This window comes from Ceratina calcarata, unplaced genomic scaffold (assembly GCF_001652005.2).
Source record: "Ceratina calcarata isolate Rehan_Ccalc_2016 unplaced genomic scaffold, ASM165200v1 scaffold229.2, whole genome shotgun sequence".
Taxonomy (NCBI): domain Eukaryota; kingdom Metazoa; phylum Arthropoda; class Insecta; order Hymenoptera; family Apidae; genus Ceratina; species Ceratina calcarata.
This window is the reverse complement of record NW_017144747.1, coordinates 139292-156716: the sequence shown is the minus strand read 5'-3', so window position 1 is coordinate 156716 and position 17425 is coordinate 139292. Positions and strand designations below refer to the sequence as shown.

At 40.6% G+C, this 17425-nt stretch overlaps 3 protein-coding genes across 5 annotated transcripts in view; 2 read left to right on the top strand and 1 right to left on the bottom strand.

The window, feature by feature from the left end:
* The first annotated feature begins 5 nt into the window (after positions 1-5).
* Positions 6-5270, top strand: twf (twinfilin actin binding protein). 3 transcript variants are annotated; one of them, XM_018020530.2, is made up of 6 exons: positions 6-292; positions 408-485; positions 583-1242; positions 1310-1428; positions 1531-1546; positions 4662-4749. In XM_018020530.2, exons 1-6 carry the CDS (start codon positions 268-270, stop codon positions 4664-4666), a joined length of 903 nt encoding a protein of 300 aa, XP_017876019.1. In that variant the 5' UTR covers positions 6-267; the 3' UTR covers positions 4667-4749. The 3 variants fall into 3 exon arrangements, with proteins under 3 accessions (XP_017876019.1, XP_017876016.1, XP_017876018.1); XM_018020527.2 differs by lacking the exon at positions 1531-1546 and having other exon boundaries at positions 4662-5270; XM_018020529.2 differs by lacking the exons at positions 1531-1546; positions 4662-4749 and adding an exon at positions 1751-4378.
* 140up (RPII140-upstream gene protein) lies at positions 5204-6608 on the bottom strand. Its single transcript, XM_018020531.2, has 4 exons — positions 6248-6608; positions 5899-6150; positions 5580-5828; positions 5204-5513 (listed from the first exon to the last, which is right to left on the bottom strand). Exons 1-4 carry the CDS (start codon positions 6376-6378, stop codon positions 5396-5398), a joined length of 750 nt encoding a protein of 249 aa, XP_017876020.1. The 5' UTR covers positions 6379-6608; the 3' UTR covers positions 5204-5395.
* A 92-nt stretch (positions 6609-6700) lies between these two features.
* Positions 6701-17425, top strand: part of LOC108622594 (cationic amino acid transporter 2) — a 30435-nt gene continuing 19710 nt past the window's right edge. Inside the window, exons 1-2 of the mRNA XM_018020555.2 lie at positions 6701-6788; positions 9874-10746. The gene's annotated coding sequence lies outside the window, so the exon portion shown is untranslated. The remainder of the gene's footprint in view (positions 6789-9873; positions 10747-17425) is intronic.

The window sequence follows — 17425 nt, the reverse complement described above, 5'->3', positions numbered from 1 at the left end:
TCAGTTCTTGACAGATCGTTCGTCAGCGTTTCACTGGCGTGACGCGCGATCCCTTGTTGCCAAGAAGACGGTGAAACAGTTTTCAACGAAATAGATCGTGTCCGTGGCTTCCCCTGATTTCGGATTCAGTTCGATTTTTTTCCCGTTTCCTCTCCAGTCCTCTAGTCATTTACACGTTCCGCCTGTGGTGGTGGATCGTTCGTTCGATCGGGGGGAAGTGCAACCAGTTTTCTACCATTCTTTCAGACCGATTACACTTCACGGATCATGTCACATCAAACGGGAATCAAAGGTGTTTATCATTTTACTGTTACAACTTATTCTACTCAGTAGTCTGATCTTTCAGAGATCTATCTACGAGCTTAACCTCGTTCGTTTTTAATGACGTAGGAAATTGTTGGTTTCAGCGAACGACGCGCTCAAAAAGTTGTTCGCCAAATGCCGGGACGGGAAAATACGAGTATTGAAAGTCTCCATCGAAAACGGTAAGCGTTCTCCTTTGTACACACGGTATATATTTATTCTTTTAAACCTACTGACACCTGCTATTATATACTATGCATATATATTATATTTCATTAGAGGAACTGACACCTGCTTCCTCGTCGAAACCAGCGAACAAGTGGCAAGACGATTACGACAAGATGATCAAACCTTTAATCATAGAGAATCAACCGGCATACATTCTATACAGACTGGATAGCAAGTCCCCCGATTCTGGATACGACTGGTTGTTTATATCCTGGTCTCCTGACACTGCACCAGTCAGACAAAAGATGTTGTATGCATCGACCAAGGCAACATTGAAACAAGAGTTTGGCACTGCCTCTATAAAGGAAGAACTGCACGGCACGGTACCGGAGGATATAACGTTAGAGGGCTATCATAAATATAAGAGAAACGATGCTGCCCCAGCACCTTTAACGACTGCTGAAGAAGAATTAGCGGAGCTTAAGAAGAGTACGGTGACTACAGACTACAGCGTAGAAACGAGACACCAGACACTGAGCGGCGTCGCTTTCCCTCTGACCGACGAGGCAAAACAAGCGATCACGGAGCTCGGAAAAGGTATACACGAATATGTACAGTTGAAAATCGATTTAGAAGAAGAGAAGATCCACCTAGTTATGGCTTGCGACGTTTCCCTGGACAAGCTACCAACGAAAGTCCCGTCGGACTCTGCCAGATACCATCTCTATAATTTTAAACACACGCACGAAGGAGATTACATGGAGCATATAGGTATGTAAGTGATAAAAATAATACTGGTCAAGGCCGCGATCAATAATGTCTATTTACGGTGTTGCAGTTTTCATCTACAGCATGCCAGGATACAGTTGCAGTATTAAGGAAAGGATGCTGTACTCCTCGTGCAAGGCGCCTTTATTAGAACTAATTCAATCGCACGGCGTGACCATAACGAAAAAAGTAAGTAGACTGATATAATAGTTATTCGGCAATGGACCACGTTATACTTCTAATTTACTTGGTTTTCATTGTCTTTGTTTCTGCATGAATGTCTTAACACAGGATCAGTTTAAAACCGGTAAATCGTATTAGAATCTATACGCTTTCTTAACCGTTGTTTTATTCTTTCCAAAGTCGCTGATTTTAGTATTTCGTTTCGCAGTATTTTTTCGCTTCTAGATTTCACTCCTTTTTCTTGTGAATTAACATTCAAATAAAGCGTTTCTTTTTCTTTTTTTTTGTTTCGAATGTAAAAAAAAAAAAATTTGACGATGAATCCTAGTTGGAAGTAAATAGCGGCGAGGAGCTGCCAGACATGCTGGAAGATCCTCCAACGATAAAAGAACCAGCCGCGATTACTCCCGCAACTCCGTCGACGCCCTATGCTCCTCCTCAATCTATTACCGAGAAAAAGTCAAAGCAGAAGAGATCTTGCGTGTTGAGTTAACCGAACCAACGCTCGACCATTGCCTCCATGCCCATTAACGTTTCTTACGTGTTACGAAATATATATATATATATATTTCCACGTGTTTTACATACTGAATTGAATTCGATATCTTCCCTTCGCGAATTCTGAGATTTTGTGATAAACGCGATATTATTGCTCGATGATGTGTCGTTTAGTGTAAATGCGGTGTAATCGGTTTTTCGTTAAGTCAGAATTCTTGAAATCCCACGATATCGTTAGTTGTTGTCGAAGGTGATGAAAGAGTTTAAAGCGCGCCTTGATCAGAGAGGATTTTTTTAATCGATTACCGATATATTTATTGATATTTAGCACTAATAATAATAATAATAATAATAATAATTGGTCGGTGGTGATACGTGTATCTACGTAGCGACGCAGAGTAGACCAAACGATGTATTTTTCTAAATTTTAAGAGAGGCAAAATTTTCGTCTCGAGGTCGTCTTTTGATAACGCAAACAAATGCCAGTTCTTGTTGATCCACTAAGCCACACTGCAATCGTTTATTACAGAGAATTACTATAAGGAATGAACAAATCATGAGATTCAGTTGCTTGGCATTGAAAGTGAAGCCTTCCATAGCATTTCCATATCCCTTTTCTTTATACTTTTTTTTTTTTAATCAATCTAAACGCATTGTACCCAGCTCTGTGTAAGTTCCTTTGTACTTTACTCGTTTCATAGTTTGTATAATAATTCCTACGTTATACGTAATGTTTAAAAGAAAACCCAGTGAGCCGACTGTGAGAATTAGTTCCTAGTCCATTGAGAAGTGATATCTTACGTCTTAAGTTTTCCTCTTTTTCCTTTTTACGATACGTTGAAACGAAGGCTTGACTTTCAAATTCATTCAAATTGTCTTGTATAGGGATTAGTGATAAATAATAGAGGTAGAGCGTTTTCAAACAAAATATCTGTGGTAAAAGAAAAACGTAAATGCATAACTTATGTGATTTATTAGAGAGTTAAGGAAAATTCCATGTGCTCTAGTTAGCTGACGCCACTCAACTTCCCTGCGTAATGATTATATTATAAATAAGAAGATATAGAAAGAGAGAGCGAGAGCGAGAGAGAGAGAGAGAGAGAAAGAGCGAGCAGGACCGCGAGTGATAAAAACGTGCAAAATCGCGACAACCGATTGTCGTGGCTATATTTTCTTTGCACAATTATCATTTTTTGAACACAAGCTAGTGATGATACTAGTTACTTTATTAATATTAAATTATATATATATATATTATATATATAAGAAAATATATATATAATGTTCTACTACGTACAACGTACTACTGTAAATGATACAAAACATTAGATTCCACAAATATAATGTACGAAGACTGATCTTGGTATGTCCCATTGGCTGTATAATCGACAAAAAGGAGAAGCTATTCAGTGTTCAAATTTATACAATTAGAAATGTTTTCAAAGTATCTTCCATACAAGTTGCTGATTGTTTCATCGATATTCCGTTACTTTAAATACGTAAACCGATAAGGAGTTATATAAGTGGTCGTCGTGTTAACGATTCCGATCGATGAATATTTTGCTAGCGTTAATTGTGATAAGTTTATCTATCCCCTTCCGAAACATTCCTCGTACAAACTGTATAGCGAATGGGACTGTAATCTAAATAGACAGCAGACAGCAGATATTCGAGAGGCATTCTATTTTTCGTGATCTGTATTTTTTTAAAAACTCTCGTAGCTTTTTATAAAACTTTTTAAAAATTTTCGTCCAAGACGCAAAAGCAAGCAAACTTGTCGAGAAGAGTTTGGCCTAATTTTAACATGGATAAATGCGAAGTGCGCCAAATTCTTAACAGTTCATCCGTCGATCAAAAACGGAAAGGAAAAACAAGTCGTACTATTTCGTCGATGAGTAGCTCATGATTTATCGTACCTCGTCGTCGCTATTGTTTTTTGTTTTTGTTTTTTTAAGGATGTATCACATCCTTAAATGAGTTCTCATATCTTTGGATATACTCGTAATTTATCCTTTTATTTTTCGTATAGTTTTGCAAAAACTATTCCGGCTTAAGTTCCTCCTTAGTCTTCTATTTTTACGTGTAGGAAAGCGGATATAGAATTTGGCACACGTTTCTATATATATATACATATATGTATAGCTACGAGGAAGAAAGAGGAAAAGCTTTTCGCAAAGTGCTCAAAAGGGAACGAAAAAATTATTAATGAGAAATGTGTTCCATATTTAGATATAACGCGCACGCACATATTACACTATTACAGCCTGGGCGTATTTCAATTTACAGTGATATTGTACCAGGCCTATTCTGTAAGTTTTCTCTTCTATTTTTAGTGTAATTTCGTTTCCAATCTGTTAGCGAATAATTGTAGACCCGTTACAAACGAAATAAAGCGAAATTGTATATCTTGCCAATACTAAATACGCTACAAATAAAGCATTATGCGATTATAATCCTACAGCTTCTGTCTGTGTGTTCAATCGTCGACGGGAAGATGTAACGTACGATGTTTCTAGAGTTCAATAGGTCTCTAAGGAGGTCACGGTGAATCAGACTGGGTATGTAATTACAATTAATGTATTTAAGATACGTTTAATACGCGTTCAGCTTACAGAATAGGCCTGCGACGTTTAGATTTCTTCTGTTTTGTTCTCGACTCTTTCATTTCATTCCTCCTCCTCACTCGTTTCTAATGCAATGTAATAATTCCCCGTTTGTTTCAACTGTGTTGGTTCATTTAGCTTGAGATAGATGACGGAAGGGAACTAAACGAAGAGTTTTTGCAAGAGGAGTTGCACCCGAAAATCAGTTTGCATCAGCCAAAATTCGCGAAACCTAAGGGTCCACCAGGCAGAGGGGCAAAACGTTTGACCAAGGTCCAAGATTTAGGAACTTCGGATCAAGAGATCTAAGAAAATATATGTACATATATTTTTCAAACTTGTTGATCCAACAAAATGCATACGTATAAGTGCGCACCCACCTATCCACACACGTACACGCTTCCGTTCCTCTTTTGTCGAGTGTGAGTTTTATTTTCGCTTTTATTCCTCGTTACATAGTATTATACTCTTTATCGTTTGGAAACCGTTTATATACGTGTGTACATTTAGTTTCCTTTACATCACAGAGAAGATTGAGTGAACTGTTTTCCTTTTCGTATATATCAGGCCTATTCTGTAACTACGATTTTTCAATTTTTCGAATGATCGCTTTATGGGTATTTGCCACACGAAGTATTAATCAGGATGTAAATAAGGATTGTTTATAATGACAATATGCGTTACAGGATGATGTTTCTATTTATTCAAGTTAAATATCTAGATAAATATACAATGACTCTTATTGTATGCGCCTAGTGTCTGTACAAACATTATTACACAACGTGTTACGTGGTAATTACAGGGTAGTCACGCGAATTAATAGACAAATTATGTTGAAAAACATATCAGTTTGTCGTTGAACTCGGAGTGTCTCAAGCTTTCGCTTCTTGCTTTACTTCCTCCGATTGTAACTTTTTATTCTGCTCGTACCATGCCCTCAATTGCGAGTCTTCCTCTTTTCTAAACTCTATCGAATTCTGTCTTATTTTCCTAAAACCCAAGATCCAGTTAAGATAGTTTCAAGTATTTGAGAATTCGACGCTGATAGAAACATACTCTCGTCTTGCTGCCATGAATTTCCCGCTGGATTCGTACAGATCCTGCATATCCACACCGGTTACGTATAATATGATAGACGTGACGGTGCCATATAAGCAACCTAACATCGAGCCTACAACGCAACCTGCGATCGATCCCTTCAATCCCATGTTTATCTTATATATAGCTCCTGTTATAGCTCCACTAAGTGTACCATTAAGTACATCAAATGTCCCTCTATACGCATACAAGAATGTAGATATGCCTCTGTAAATGAAAATGGAATTAGTCACAGAATAATTATTCCAACGTGGAAAGAAATAGTCCATTGACTCACGAGAACATGAAACAGAAGAAGCCAAGCTTCAAGCCATATGGAAGACCACCCTTTATAACTTGCAGAGCCATTTTATTACTCATTTCTTTTGCTGCATCGAATTTGTGATTGTACAGAGTTGCTTGGTTCGCTGCTTTGTGAGCAGCTGGGAAACTTTTTGCCTTAGACAATCCCCCTAAGGCAAATCCTATTCCAACTCCAGCCACTGTTGTGTTCACCACAGATTGTGCCTCATTTGTCAGACTTCCGTTTCTGTTAAAATATTTGTTTAAGAAATAGATGATGATTTTTATAGAAATTCTATCTAAATTCTACAATTAAAAATGTAGCAATGATGAATGTAGGTTACTCTTTTATCAGGAAGTCCTTCGTCTTGTCATAGTAAATCTGTAAGGTGGATATATCCGAATTCCCGTTCGAGGAACTGAACGGAAAAAACGCAGCACAAATCAGTCTTTTATTTATCGCCGCACGAAACATGTTTCTTCAATTGAACAATCCAGTCAGTTGAGGTTAGACATTTTTCAACATTTAATTTGAGGAGTTTTAAGAATTTAAAAATGCCGCGGAACTAAATACAGTATATTTATCTCATTTTACATAAAATTATTGTCGTAAAATGAGCTGTTAGCTTGAGTATTATTCAAAATACTTAAATCTATATTTATATTAAATTCATCGGAAACATCGTCCGCTATCGAATCAAATTGGCGCTAGATGGCGTTGTAGGCGCTGCATCGAGAGTGTTGCAGTATATCGCGTGAAGTTAGTCACGCAGTTCGAATTCGTAACGTCCGGCGTCGAGTCAGTCCAGTGTTTCTTCACAGTTTTTAAAGATTTTTCAAGAATGTTCATGTGCTAGTGTCTTGTTCTTCGATTTTCGACGAACTGTAAGTACTACAATCAATATACAATCTTAAATTACTGCAAGAATATGCAAGCTTCTTGTTTCGAGTAAAATGCGTATTAACCTTATGCAAAGCCGAACATTTTGCGCAATTGCGTTTTCTTAAAACTCTATCATTGACTCTTAATTTATGTGGGGGTTTTCAAAAATGGAGACACAGGAGTAGAAAATAATTTCAAAAGCGGATACGATTACGTGGGCAGGATTATTTTTGGTTTAAAAGAGTTAGGTATGAGAATTGTAAGCGATAAATTCCGCTGAATTGAAGCTTAAAATTCTATCAACGATGCTTAATCAAAGCTTCAATCAACGTGTGAGCTTTTATGAACGGAGATACAGGCGTAGACAATAGTTTCGAAAGCGAATGCGATGGTTCAGTGGACAGGGTTATTTTCGGTTTGAAAGAGTGAGAGTTGTAAGTCGTATTGGAAAATCGTGGGACGCGTCGGCGTACGAGGTCGTCCTGACGTAATACCGCTACGTCAGAACGTGAACCATGGCACGCAAAAGGGATAGTACGCGTGGGTGTGCTAGAAAGGACGTCAGGGGGGCGTCGAGAGGGTGGAACGTCAATAGGAGAATCCTTTCGTAGTAGGGTGGACAGCATTTGTGGAGGGGTACGAATAGGGGTGGAATCAGGGGTGTAGTTATATCTGGTCTGTACAGGGTTCTGTAAACGTTCTATGCATCGATTCTGAAGTTTAATGTATGTACTTCATTATCAGCAGTTATCAGTGAATCCGAACATTAATGCAGAAACCACAATTCTATATTTTATAATTCTTTCAGGTGAGGTAACAGAAATAGAAATTAGGCAGGTTCAGTTTGTATAATTAATATACTAATTTATTATTCACAATACATGAAACTCGAATGTTTCACGGTTTGTGGTTCATGATAATTGAAACCAATGCAGGTTTCGTGAAACCAAAACCACGATCGCAACATGTTCCAATTGAATTTGATTTAATTGAAGAGCTCGAAGCAAGAAACGATCAACCCGATTGTCAGTCATAATAGCAAGACAGGAATTCTTAGTTCTCACAGTGCAATAGAGTCTCGAGATTTTTGTGACTGTTGCCATAAACACATGCGAAGCAAAGTGTCTTGATCTTCTACTTCAATGTTCAGCGCAACAGTCAGAATATATCTCTCAGAGTACCATTGCTGGTAGCATGAAATTGCACGTGAAATTCGACTGCCGTTTATACGTTCCATCGTAATTTGTACTGTTCAACAAAAGGTCAAGTTATCTGCGGTTGTTCTTGTTCCAAGTTCTCCAATTGATCAACCGTATCCCTGACAGAGTAACTTGGTTGATAAACTAGAAGTTAGTCTCAAGCGTGTGTTTGATCACCCTTGAACAATTTCATTTCCTTTTATCGCTGGACCAGGACGATGGCCGCGGTTTTATCTGTTGCTCTTGATTCAAGGATACAACGATCATCGTTTTTATAGAGGGTTTCCCTTATCGGGCCAGCGGCTCTGATTGGTCCAAGCCTCGTTTTCTTTACGAGTACGGCACTGTGGGGAACGTCGCGTTAAGGGTGAAAGCTGGCACGGAACGGGACGGCTACGTTGTTTCGTCCTCCTCGCATAGTTCTCGAGGTGCTCGACTTAGGAGCCTCCAGGCAGGAATAATTCAACGCGTTTACTATAATTACCACAGCGAAATCTATCGATCGCGCGCTGCTCTCGCATCTTCCCTTGCGTATACCCTCGAAAAACAAATACCTAAACTAAATTTCCTTAAACGAGCGTATTAAACGAGACATTGCGTTGTCCCAGAAAAAAGATTCTTCTTCTAGTCTTTATTTATTTTGCAGACGTTTGGGAAATATAGAACGACCGCTCTATGCATTTTTGGTACAACAATACAGAGTAGGTGTATATTTTGCGATCTATAACAAGATCGGGGTTACGGATCAAAACAAGGCCTGTCCATTCAACCAGCGCAGCGGCAGAAAAGCAGACACGGTCTACATAGATAGACATGGATATCCGGATAGCACGTCTGCGTACAGTAGACCATTGAGCCGGGGGTGCTTTCGAAGCCGCGATATGGCAGGGGTAGTTCGACGAAGGGGACAAGCAATCCTCTTCGTAGGGGTAGCGCAGACGCGTATCATTTTAAGGCTCCACTGTATTTACATACAGTCTCGATTCTCCACGTTTAAGAATATCCTTACCCAATGAATTTGTGTCGTTGTACTTCGATCTGGCATTGTTCAAAGTCGACTCGACGGCCACGTTATTCAAACGTGTTACCAGTTGCGTTCCCCGACACGTCGCTGGAATTTAATTACCCGTAGGACAATCACTCTTCCTCGAAAGCCGGGCAGGAATCTCGACTGAATATTTCAAGCGGTTTGACGCTTCGCCCTGGAACTTTGGCCAATCGATAATCGTGCGAGGGTACGGGGGCGAATTTTGGGCCAGGAGTAAACTGCTCTTGGCCTAAGGGTGGGCGACTACCGCCGGCAACCGCGTCGACTAACTTCCAAAGCGACAGTTTCGCTACAGTTGCCCGTTTGGCAATGCAAATAAACGCTCCGTCTTTCTCGCGGTTATTCGTTCGAGCGAACAGAAACTTGTTCTTCCTTCTTATCAAGGGGATTTATCCTCACTTCTTAATTAATTAAATCCAGACAAAGATGTCTAAGGTTTAACAACAGGCGAATATCAAGGGTTGTAGGCGGTCGCGGGTTCTCGATATTGATCTCTTCCCAGCATCAAAAACGTTTCTAATCTTCACAGATTGCTGGCTATTTGCGGTGGAAATTTGTCGAACGTCCGAGGGGACAGGGTGCTCCCGGTGATCGTACACCACCGGATTTTATTGGCCCGCGGAGGGGAACCGTGACAGAGCAACGCGGGGGCGTTTCAGGGGTATTAGCGATAGATTTAAGTCCACCCTCTCGCGTTTCATTCTCTATTCACGTTGATAACATTTAATTAAACACCTGTTTCCAAGTATAAAATCATGTTCTGTGATATTAAATGTTCCTCGAACTGATCTTTTGTAAATCTAATCTGTTCTGACGTTCTCTCTCTTTTTTTTCTTTTAGGAGACTCGAAAATGGCCAGTGGGATTGGATGAACCTGTGATCAGGGGATCGACTTACGACCACTGGAACAATGGAATAACTAGAGCAGCCGGTAGCTGTCGCTACCCCGAGAACCACCCCTTCGGTGTGGCATCGGTTAGGGGTTCGAGGGTGGAACAGTGGGAGATGGAGGATGGTGGGAGGTCGGGGATCATAAGGGCGGTTCGGAGGATCCGGCCAGGGAGCGGACAGAGACGGAGGCAAGCCGAGAGAGAGCGTAGCCCCACGGCGCGTACCCGCTACCCGTGTGTGTCGCACTAAAATGTGACTCTGGCCAAGTAGCACCGGGAGCCGTGTGTGAGCGCGAGCGCGAGAGCGAGAGAGTCGAGGAGTCGTCGTCGTCGTCGTCGTCGTCGTCGTCGTGTGTCGTGCCGGAATTTTAGTTTAGAAGATCGACCGATAAGTTCTCACCCTTGGAACGTGAAAAAAAAAGACCGAAACCTAAGGAGGAAGCGGTCGAATCTCGGGGCAAGGATCCCACCGATCAACGAAACATATCATTTTCGTCGGCCTGGTTCGAGCCAGATCAGAACTCGTTACGCTTGGACCTGAATGGTGAAGAAGAAGAAGAGCCAGGGGACCTAGTGCCGGGGGGCCATGTCGCGCGACTCGTAGATAGCCGCGTTTGGCAGTCAGTGCACCTGGTTCAACGAGCGATCCATCGTCGTCCGCGTTTCCCTGCTGCTACAGCTGGCGCAGAGTGTGCTCGCTGCTCCGGTGGTCCGATGATCGTCCTGGATTAGTTTACCTCTAGACACACGACCCCGTGAACTGTGATTTCTGTGCCGTGGACGCGGAGCTGGGTGATCGCGACGACGGGGTAAACGCGGCGAGGTAAGCACCTGATTTATATGTATGTACATACGTATGTACCCTCGTTCCTCTTAATGCATTACTTAAACTTGTTCAATATTTGAGCAAAGGTGTTTAAAACAGAGAACACAGGGAGCTATTACTACTGAACTTCAGTGTGATCTATTTAATTTATAATAGGTCGTCGGATCAATTGCAACAGTTGACAATGTGCTAACGTGGTATTTAGTATTTGTACATAGATTTCTAAAAAGAAATATGTATACGATTTCCTTGAACGATGTCTACTTTTAGAACAATAGTAAACAGAATACAGAAAGAGAGAGAGAGCCTGTTCTCTCGTTTTCTTATAGCCTCCTCTTGTCTCCATTGACGTTGCTTTATTTCTGAGAACGCCGCGGCGAGGGTATACCGTCGCTCGTTCCAGGAGCCGGTCACACTTGGGGCGACGGACGGGCGACGTTACATTCATGAAATCCTCAAATAATCAACACCAGTATAATCAGCTGACGGATAATCGTATATATCTTCTCGCCCTTTTATATAAATTCAGCATGGTATAAAAATTTCACTGGATCTTCTATCTCTGAACATGGTCGATAGACTAGTTTTATTCTCTAAAATGATTTTACTGTTTATTCATTTGTATTTCGGAATGGAAACGTCCGGAGTGAAATGTCACTCGCACGATCGGTCGCGGGATCACCGCGGACGTTCTCTGCCAGTGACATTAAACACGTCTCCGTGACCGATCGACCAAACCAGTAGCGTTAGTCCATTCGCTGTGAGCATACGAAGGATAAAAATGTCTTCGCACACGCCAAGTCCTTTTTTACCTACTCGATCAGCTGTTTTTTCTTGGTAATACAAACCGAGCACGAAATCTTTTTTATACGAACTGACAAAATTAAGATAGAATATTATCAATTTTTATCAAATTCTACGTAGAAGAAGTAAATCCAGTACCATTGATACTCTGTTGTTTCTTTTTATATAAACCAGAAGAATTGAGATAGAAGAACCGTACGCGAGTATAGTCGGTTGTTTATTAATTTCTGTCACCGAGTCTTACGTACAAGGTAACCGGTTAAAAATAAAGGGTAAAACGCTTTGGTACCATTGATACCCGAGGCGGTGTTTAAAACAGCGTGGCGCATCGGATCGATTAAAACGGGATATGCCTAGTAATCAGTGGACGGCGTTTGATAGTCGAGAGGAGAGGAGAGAGAGATAGGAAGAAAAAAATGCGAGCGGGAAAAATAGCGAAACGCTCGCTCGGTGCATGAATATCAATGGGAAACCGGAACAATCGCGTGCCGCGTACACATGCGGACGCTAACGGGGCTAAAAGCACCAACCGAGGACTTATCGCCGCCACCACTGAAGATCAATTTACAAAATTCCAATGAACATTTTACAATACATACTTGTCTATCGATTCCACGCTTTATATAGGCTTACGCGATTTATCAACTCGCCAATGCGGTATTAAACTAGTTCTACTTTTTTATTAGTTTTACTGCGAGTCGCAGGATTTAGTCTTAAGACAGGAATTTCCTTTTGAAACTTCCTTCGGTGGTTAATAGATTTTTATATCATTTTATAAATTAGAGGAATTTAAATTGGATCTTCCTGGATACTAGATTAATTTTTTATCTACATTCCTAATAATAGTGAATGTCGTCTTTTTAAAATGTATTAGATTTATCAAACGCTGAGTTTGTGAATGAGAGATTCGAATTGGGGCTAATTAATAATGCGCAATGTTGATACACAATGACGATAAGTGTAGGTTTTATTCGATAAGTAAAGGCTCCTCTTTCCTTTGTTCACTCGACAATGATTAATCTCCCATTTACGTATTCGCTTTAGCCACACGCGTAATAGCGTTCCCAGTGAAAGTGGAAGCCACTCGTGGCCCGGTTTTCGAGTTCTATGCTTCGTAGAGCGGCCCGTCCGCGCGAATTAATTCGTTTAACGAGTTCCATCTCGAAGCGTCACGTTCCTCGTTAGAAGATTTCAATGAGTTTGAAAAAAAAACGTATTCCTCCCCGTCGGAGAACGTGCGACCCGCCGCGATAATTCGCAACCAGCGCGAGCAAGGTTGTAACGATTTCCTGGTTACGCGGCCGATTCCAGGGGCGGGTTAGATGTAGTATACGTGTGTGTGTGTGTGTCGAGCATGCACGAATCCGGCCAGATGTTTAATTCAGCAACGAGAGGCAGGAGGCCAGCGTGCGGTCAGACCACGCGCGTACTCGTACTTGACCCGGTCGCTCAGTTCTCAACAGTGAAAAACCAAGAAACCCCTCGCCAACCCCCACAAATTCACGCGTTACGAAACCTAATTGAACCACGATTTTCCACCTTGAACTCTGCTCAGCAAAAACAAATTACGCTCCGTTATTTCACTCGCAAATTATCTTATTCATACATGATTTCAGGTGCCATTGTACGGACACGTCCTGTTAATATCCGGGGACATTACAAACTAGAATAACTTTTGTAATAGTGGACCAGACAAGGTGATTCTCTATAGAAGTTGCAAAGTCTAATTCGCTACGAAGTAAACGAGGCGACGTTCAAGTTTTTTATTCGGGTTTCCAATAAAAATTGGAAACTTGTTTCTTGTAGGTCTAAGTGAGTTAGTAGTTAACTCTGTGAGTTTCGTCAAAATTGGTTGTCGTCAATCATTCAAAGGACGATATAAATGATTTGTTTATAAATGATTTATTTTATTCATGCATTGAAACAAAAACGCGGTTCATACATCGTGAAAATAATTTATTATTTGATAATTTGAATTCATCATGAATCATTCAAAGGAATATTATAATTTATAAACGCTTTGTTGTATTCATTTATTAAAACAGACGGCTGATTCCTGTATGTATGTTATGATGAAACGTTTGACGTTTCTATAATTTCTGTCATCGATCATTCGAAGAATGGTCGACGATTAACTCGTTAAGCAATCGCGTTCCTTTCGCGAGCAGACAGACGGGATGATAACCGCGGTGAATGCAATTAATTAGCGGCGAGAGAAACGTCGGTTAGGGCGTCTTCGCGTAAACAGCACGAATAGCAACCGGCAACGGTTGATATAATCGTAGAAACTGCAGCAGCCAGCCAATTAACAAGAACGAGTCTCGCGTAATACGCGGATGAACGTCCGACGACGTATACCTGGATAGTGAATAGTTCTCGATATAATCTAAGGCTGTATGAATTGTAAGATCTCTGCCAAAAGTTTAAGACGTGTAGTAAAAAACTGTGTCCAATATTTGAAGCAATGAACTTTTAGCAAAAATGATAATTGCAGAGGATTTATAAAATTGTTTTTCTCAGTCATAAGCAATTCTTAATGCATAATTTCTAATATTCTAATATTTAGTTTTGGCATCTTTTTCTCATCAACAATTTGCATATTCGTCTCTAATTTCATGACCCACGTCGTTGGTATCTATTTATCACAGCCGGACTACTTTTACATAAAAGAGAACATTTTCAACAAGGACTTCTTTCACCCTTTAAACGTATGAATAGTTCCATGCATGAATCGTATCATTTATCATCTCTGCTTATTCAATTTTGTCACAAATGCATTAAATTTGCAGTGTAATTATTACGTTCGGTGTTGTTACAGATTCATTATTTATTCGTCGGACATTATGCGAAGGTCTGTGAAATGGGGACAGGAATACGATTAACAGGACTGTTGATTTCTTTGAACCGAGTAACGAGACGCTTTTCCTTGCCGTTATCGTGTGCTTTTCGAATTTTCTCGATGTACCCTTCCCATTGGTTGTCAGAGGATAATTGTGAAATCGTTGCGTTGGAACGAAGGATAATCTCTTGGACGCGGCGCCTGCCAAGGCTTCTCCCGTTATACCAACGAAGCGGAACGTGCTTCCCATTTCCCTTTAACTACTTCGCTCCTCCGCGTAATCTGTTTCTAATGAAAATAATGTTATTGTAATTCACTGTTTTTATAAGCGTTTCTCTATTTTATTTTGCTCGAAGGATTCTCTACAGAGGTCTTCTCATCTAGAATAGTATTTCTTAGTCCTTCGGTTTCATTTTGAGTTCCATTAAAAATATTAGGTGCGTAGATTAAGGATGTATTGGCTATATAGTCAATCCCAAAAGTTTGTACACTTTAGAAACGCATTTTTTAAAAAGAAATCAGACGTCGGAAGAACATTGCTAATAATNCTTACGTTTCTCCAAATTCTTTTCGTACACAAGACGCTTTATTAGTTACTAGAGATTCTCATTTCCCTCTCTCTCTCTCTCTCTCTCTTTCTCTCTCGGCTTAGCTTTCTCCGGCCCCGTTGCATTGCGGTAGATCGATGTACCGGCGAGTTCAGGGTTACGTTGTAATGTAAGGCCTCCTCTTTCCTTGACGAAATCTGCAGTCGCACGTGCGCCGCGTTAATCAACCACCAACCATCTACTCATGTTTCTTTTAATTCACGTACAGACGCGTGCTCATCTGTGTCGCACCCTCTTGTACCGCACGGACCAAGTGGTGCAATCATAGTGAATCATACGAGAAATAGAATGTATGAAAATTCTGTTGTATAAACACGTTCATCCCCTAAATGTTCTGAATACTTTTTCACAAGGAATTATAAAGAGAATTTCGTACGAGAAGATTAAAATTATAATGATCCTACACGAGCAATTAAAGTTTGAATGCCGCGTCAAAGCGACCGGTTCGCGTAATTTTTTATTCAAAGATTAAAACCGATTGGTTGCGTGAACGGTCATTAAAGAGCTCGCAATTTTCCCCGGTTAATAAACATTTTTCCGGCCGTAGCGATTAAAGAGCAAATTGCCACGGTGGTCATCCGCGATTTTCTCAATTAAAAAAACCGATAATTATTTCGTCGCGCAATTTCTATGGTACTCGAGGGACGTTCGTTGAATCGAAAGTTCGGAAAATATGCTCGTTGCAAAGAAGGGGAGGGGGTTTGATCGACGTGAAAGGAGATCGCTAATCCGTTGATCATCGGGTACGCAATTTCCAAGGCTTCCCGCGGCGTCTTTGTGTGCAGAAACCCGATCCCTCCCGGGTTTCTAATAAAATCCGGGAATTCTTGAAAAGATCAGTAAATAATTCCACGTCAAATATATTCAAACACGAATACACGTCTGGCTTATATAATTATATGCAATTAAATTATGCGCAAATTATATTGAAAAATATTAATTAAATTATGCGCAAATTATATGCAAAAAAATTAATGCAATTTCTTAATTAATAAATTCTCGATGATTGACGAGACGAGCGAGGAGAGACGTGACGTAGTGCAAAGAAAAAGGAATCGTGAGACAAAGAGAAGAGCGTTACTAAAATAGCGTCCTCGAGACGAAGACAAAGAATAAGTGACTCGGACCTAAGGCAAAGTGCAACGTCGTGGCAGGGGGGAACGAAGAAGAATGGCCGATCGGATCGAATTCAATTAAATCGGTTGGACGAGGGGGGGAGGAGAGGAGAGACCGTGTGGCACGGTTCGCGTCGGTGTCAGGAACAGCTGAAAACGAAGGCACGGGCTGCCCGTGAATTTATTTCCCCTTAGAGAAGCTGGCATGGCGCGCCGCCGGTTGTTGGCTGTCAGCCAAAGCTTTAGGGTCGACCTTCGCTCCCGACGAACGTATCCACCGAACCGTCACGCTTTTCATCGTCCCTTAACTTAATTCACGCCTTCGAGTTTATTCATGTTTTCTTAAGATCGATAACCAAATATTATTCCTACGTCTCGTCAATTAATCTTCGTATAAAACGTTTATAATAAAATTTGCGAAAACGAAAGTGCGAGTATAAAAATATCCTGTATTATTGTAAACGTACGAAACAGATACAAAATGTTCCACCTCGTTAGTTACTCTCAGTTAAGTTTACAGTAAAAGCAAACTAAAACTACGAGCAAACTCGAGTGTTCGATATGAAAATAATTTGATAACAGTATAAACAGAGCGAAGATGCAACCGTGAGAAATACGCGATAATTGGACGCGTTATTATAACCGAATAAGAAACAGAGTGAGAGAGGAACGTGAATCATTTTTCGCGGTTGTTCTAATTTAGTCGGTCGTCCCTCTTCTGACCTGGTTTCGCTACCGTTTCGGCGCACCTGATATCTAGCCGAGGTTGGATGATGCCCCGCCTCTCAGCACAGAGAATCCGATATACCTACGTTACATAGGTACGAATCCGTTTCTGTCCTACGGAGCAAACTTTCTTGGATACGGACATTACAATTTCATAAGCCAACTTTCCCATAGAAATGGAAACGGATCCGAAAGCCTCCTCTCCCTGCCACAGTTATTTTCATTATCAACTACTTTTATTATTTACCAACGAGAACTATCGAGGATTAAAGTGTACTTGTTTGTACGAGCGAGAAAATAGGCTAAGTCAATAAACAGTATCATGTGAGATCTGATTCAACCTGCACAGTTTTAGGCTATTTCATACTATTTCTTATTGATGCATCTTGGAGAATCAGATACACGTTCTATAAAGAAATGTACAACGTTTTTCGTATCATATGTGAAACAAGTGTGTTTGTATACTGAAGGGTAGTCTATTTCGTGATACCGAATGCTCAGGTCTATTCAAGCCCTGTTCTAGATGATTGTAATCAACGCAGGAGATATTGAATGATCTATTTTTAGGTCATCTGCGAATACAT

Excerpts from the sequence above, each read along its gene's own strand:
- twf (XM_018020527.2), top strand. The coding sequence starts at position 268 with ATGTCACATCAAACGGGAATCAAAG. Across the intron at positions 486-582 it reads GAAAGTCTCCATCGAAAACG|AGGAACTGACACCTGCTTCC; the intron begins GTAAGCGTTCTC and ends ATATTTCATTAG. Across the intron at positions 1,243-1,309 it reads AGATTACATGGAGCATATAG|TTTTCATCTACAGCATGCCA; the intron begins GTATGTAAGTGA and ends ACGGTGTTGCAG.
- 140up (XM_018020531.2), bottom strand. The coding sequence starts at position 6,378 with ATGTTTCGTGCGGCGATAAATAAAAGACTGATTTGTGCTGCGTTTTTT. Across the intron at positions 6,151-6,247 it reads AAGGACTTCCTGATAAAAGA|AAACGGAAGTCTGACAAATG; the intron begins GTAACCTACATT and ends ATATTTTAACAG. Across the intron at positions 5,829-5,898 it reads TTCTTCTGTTTCATGTTCTC|AGGCATATCTACATTCTTGT; the intron begins GTGAGTCAATGG and ends TTTCATTTACAG.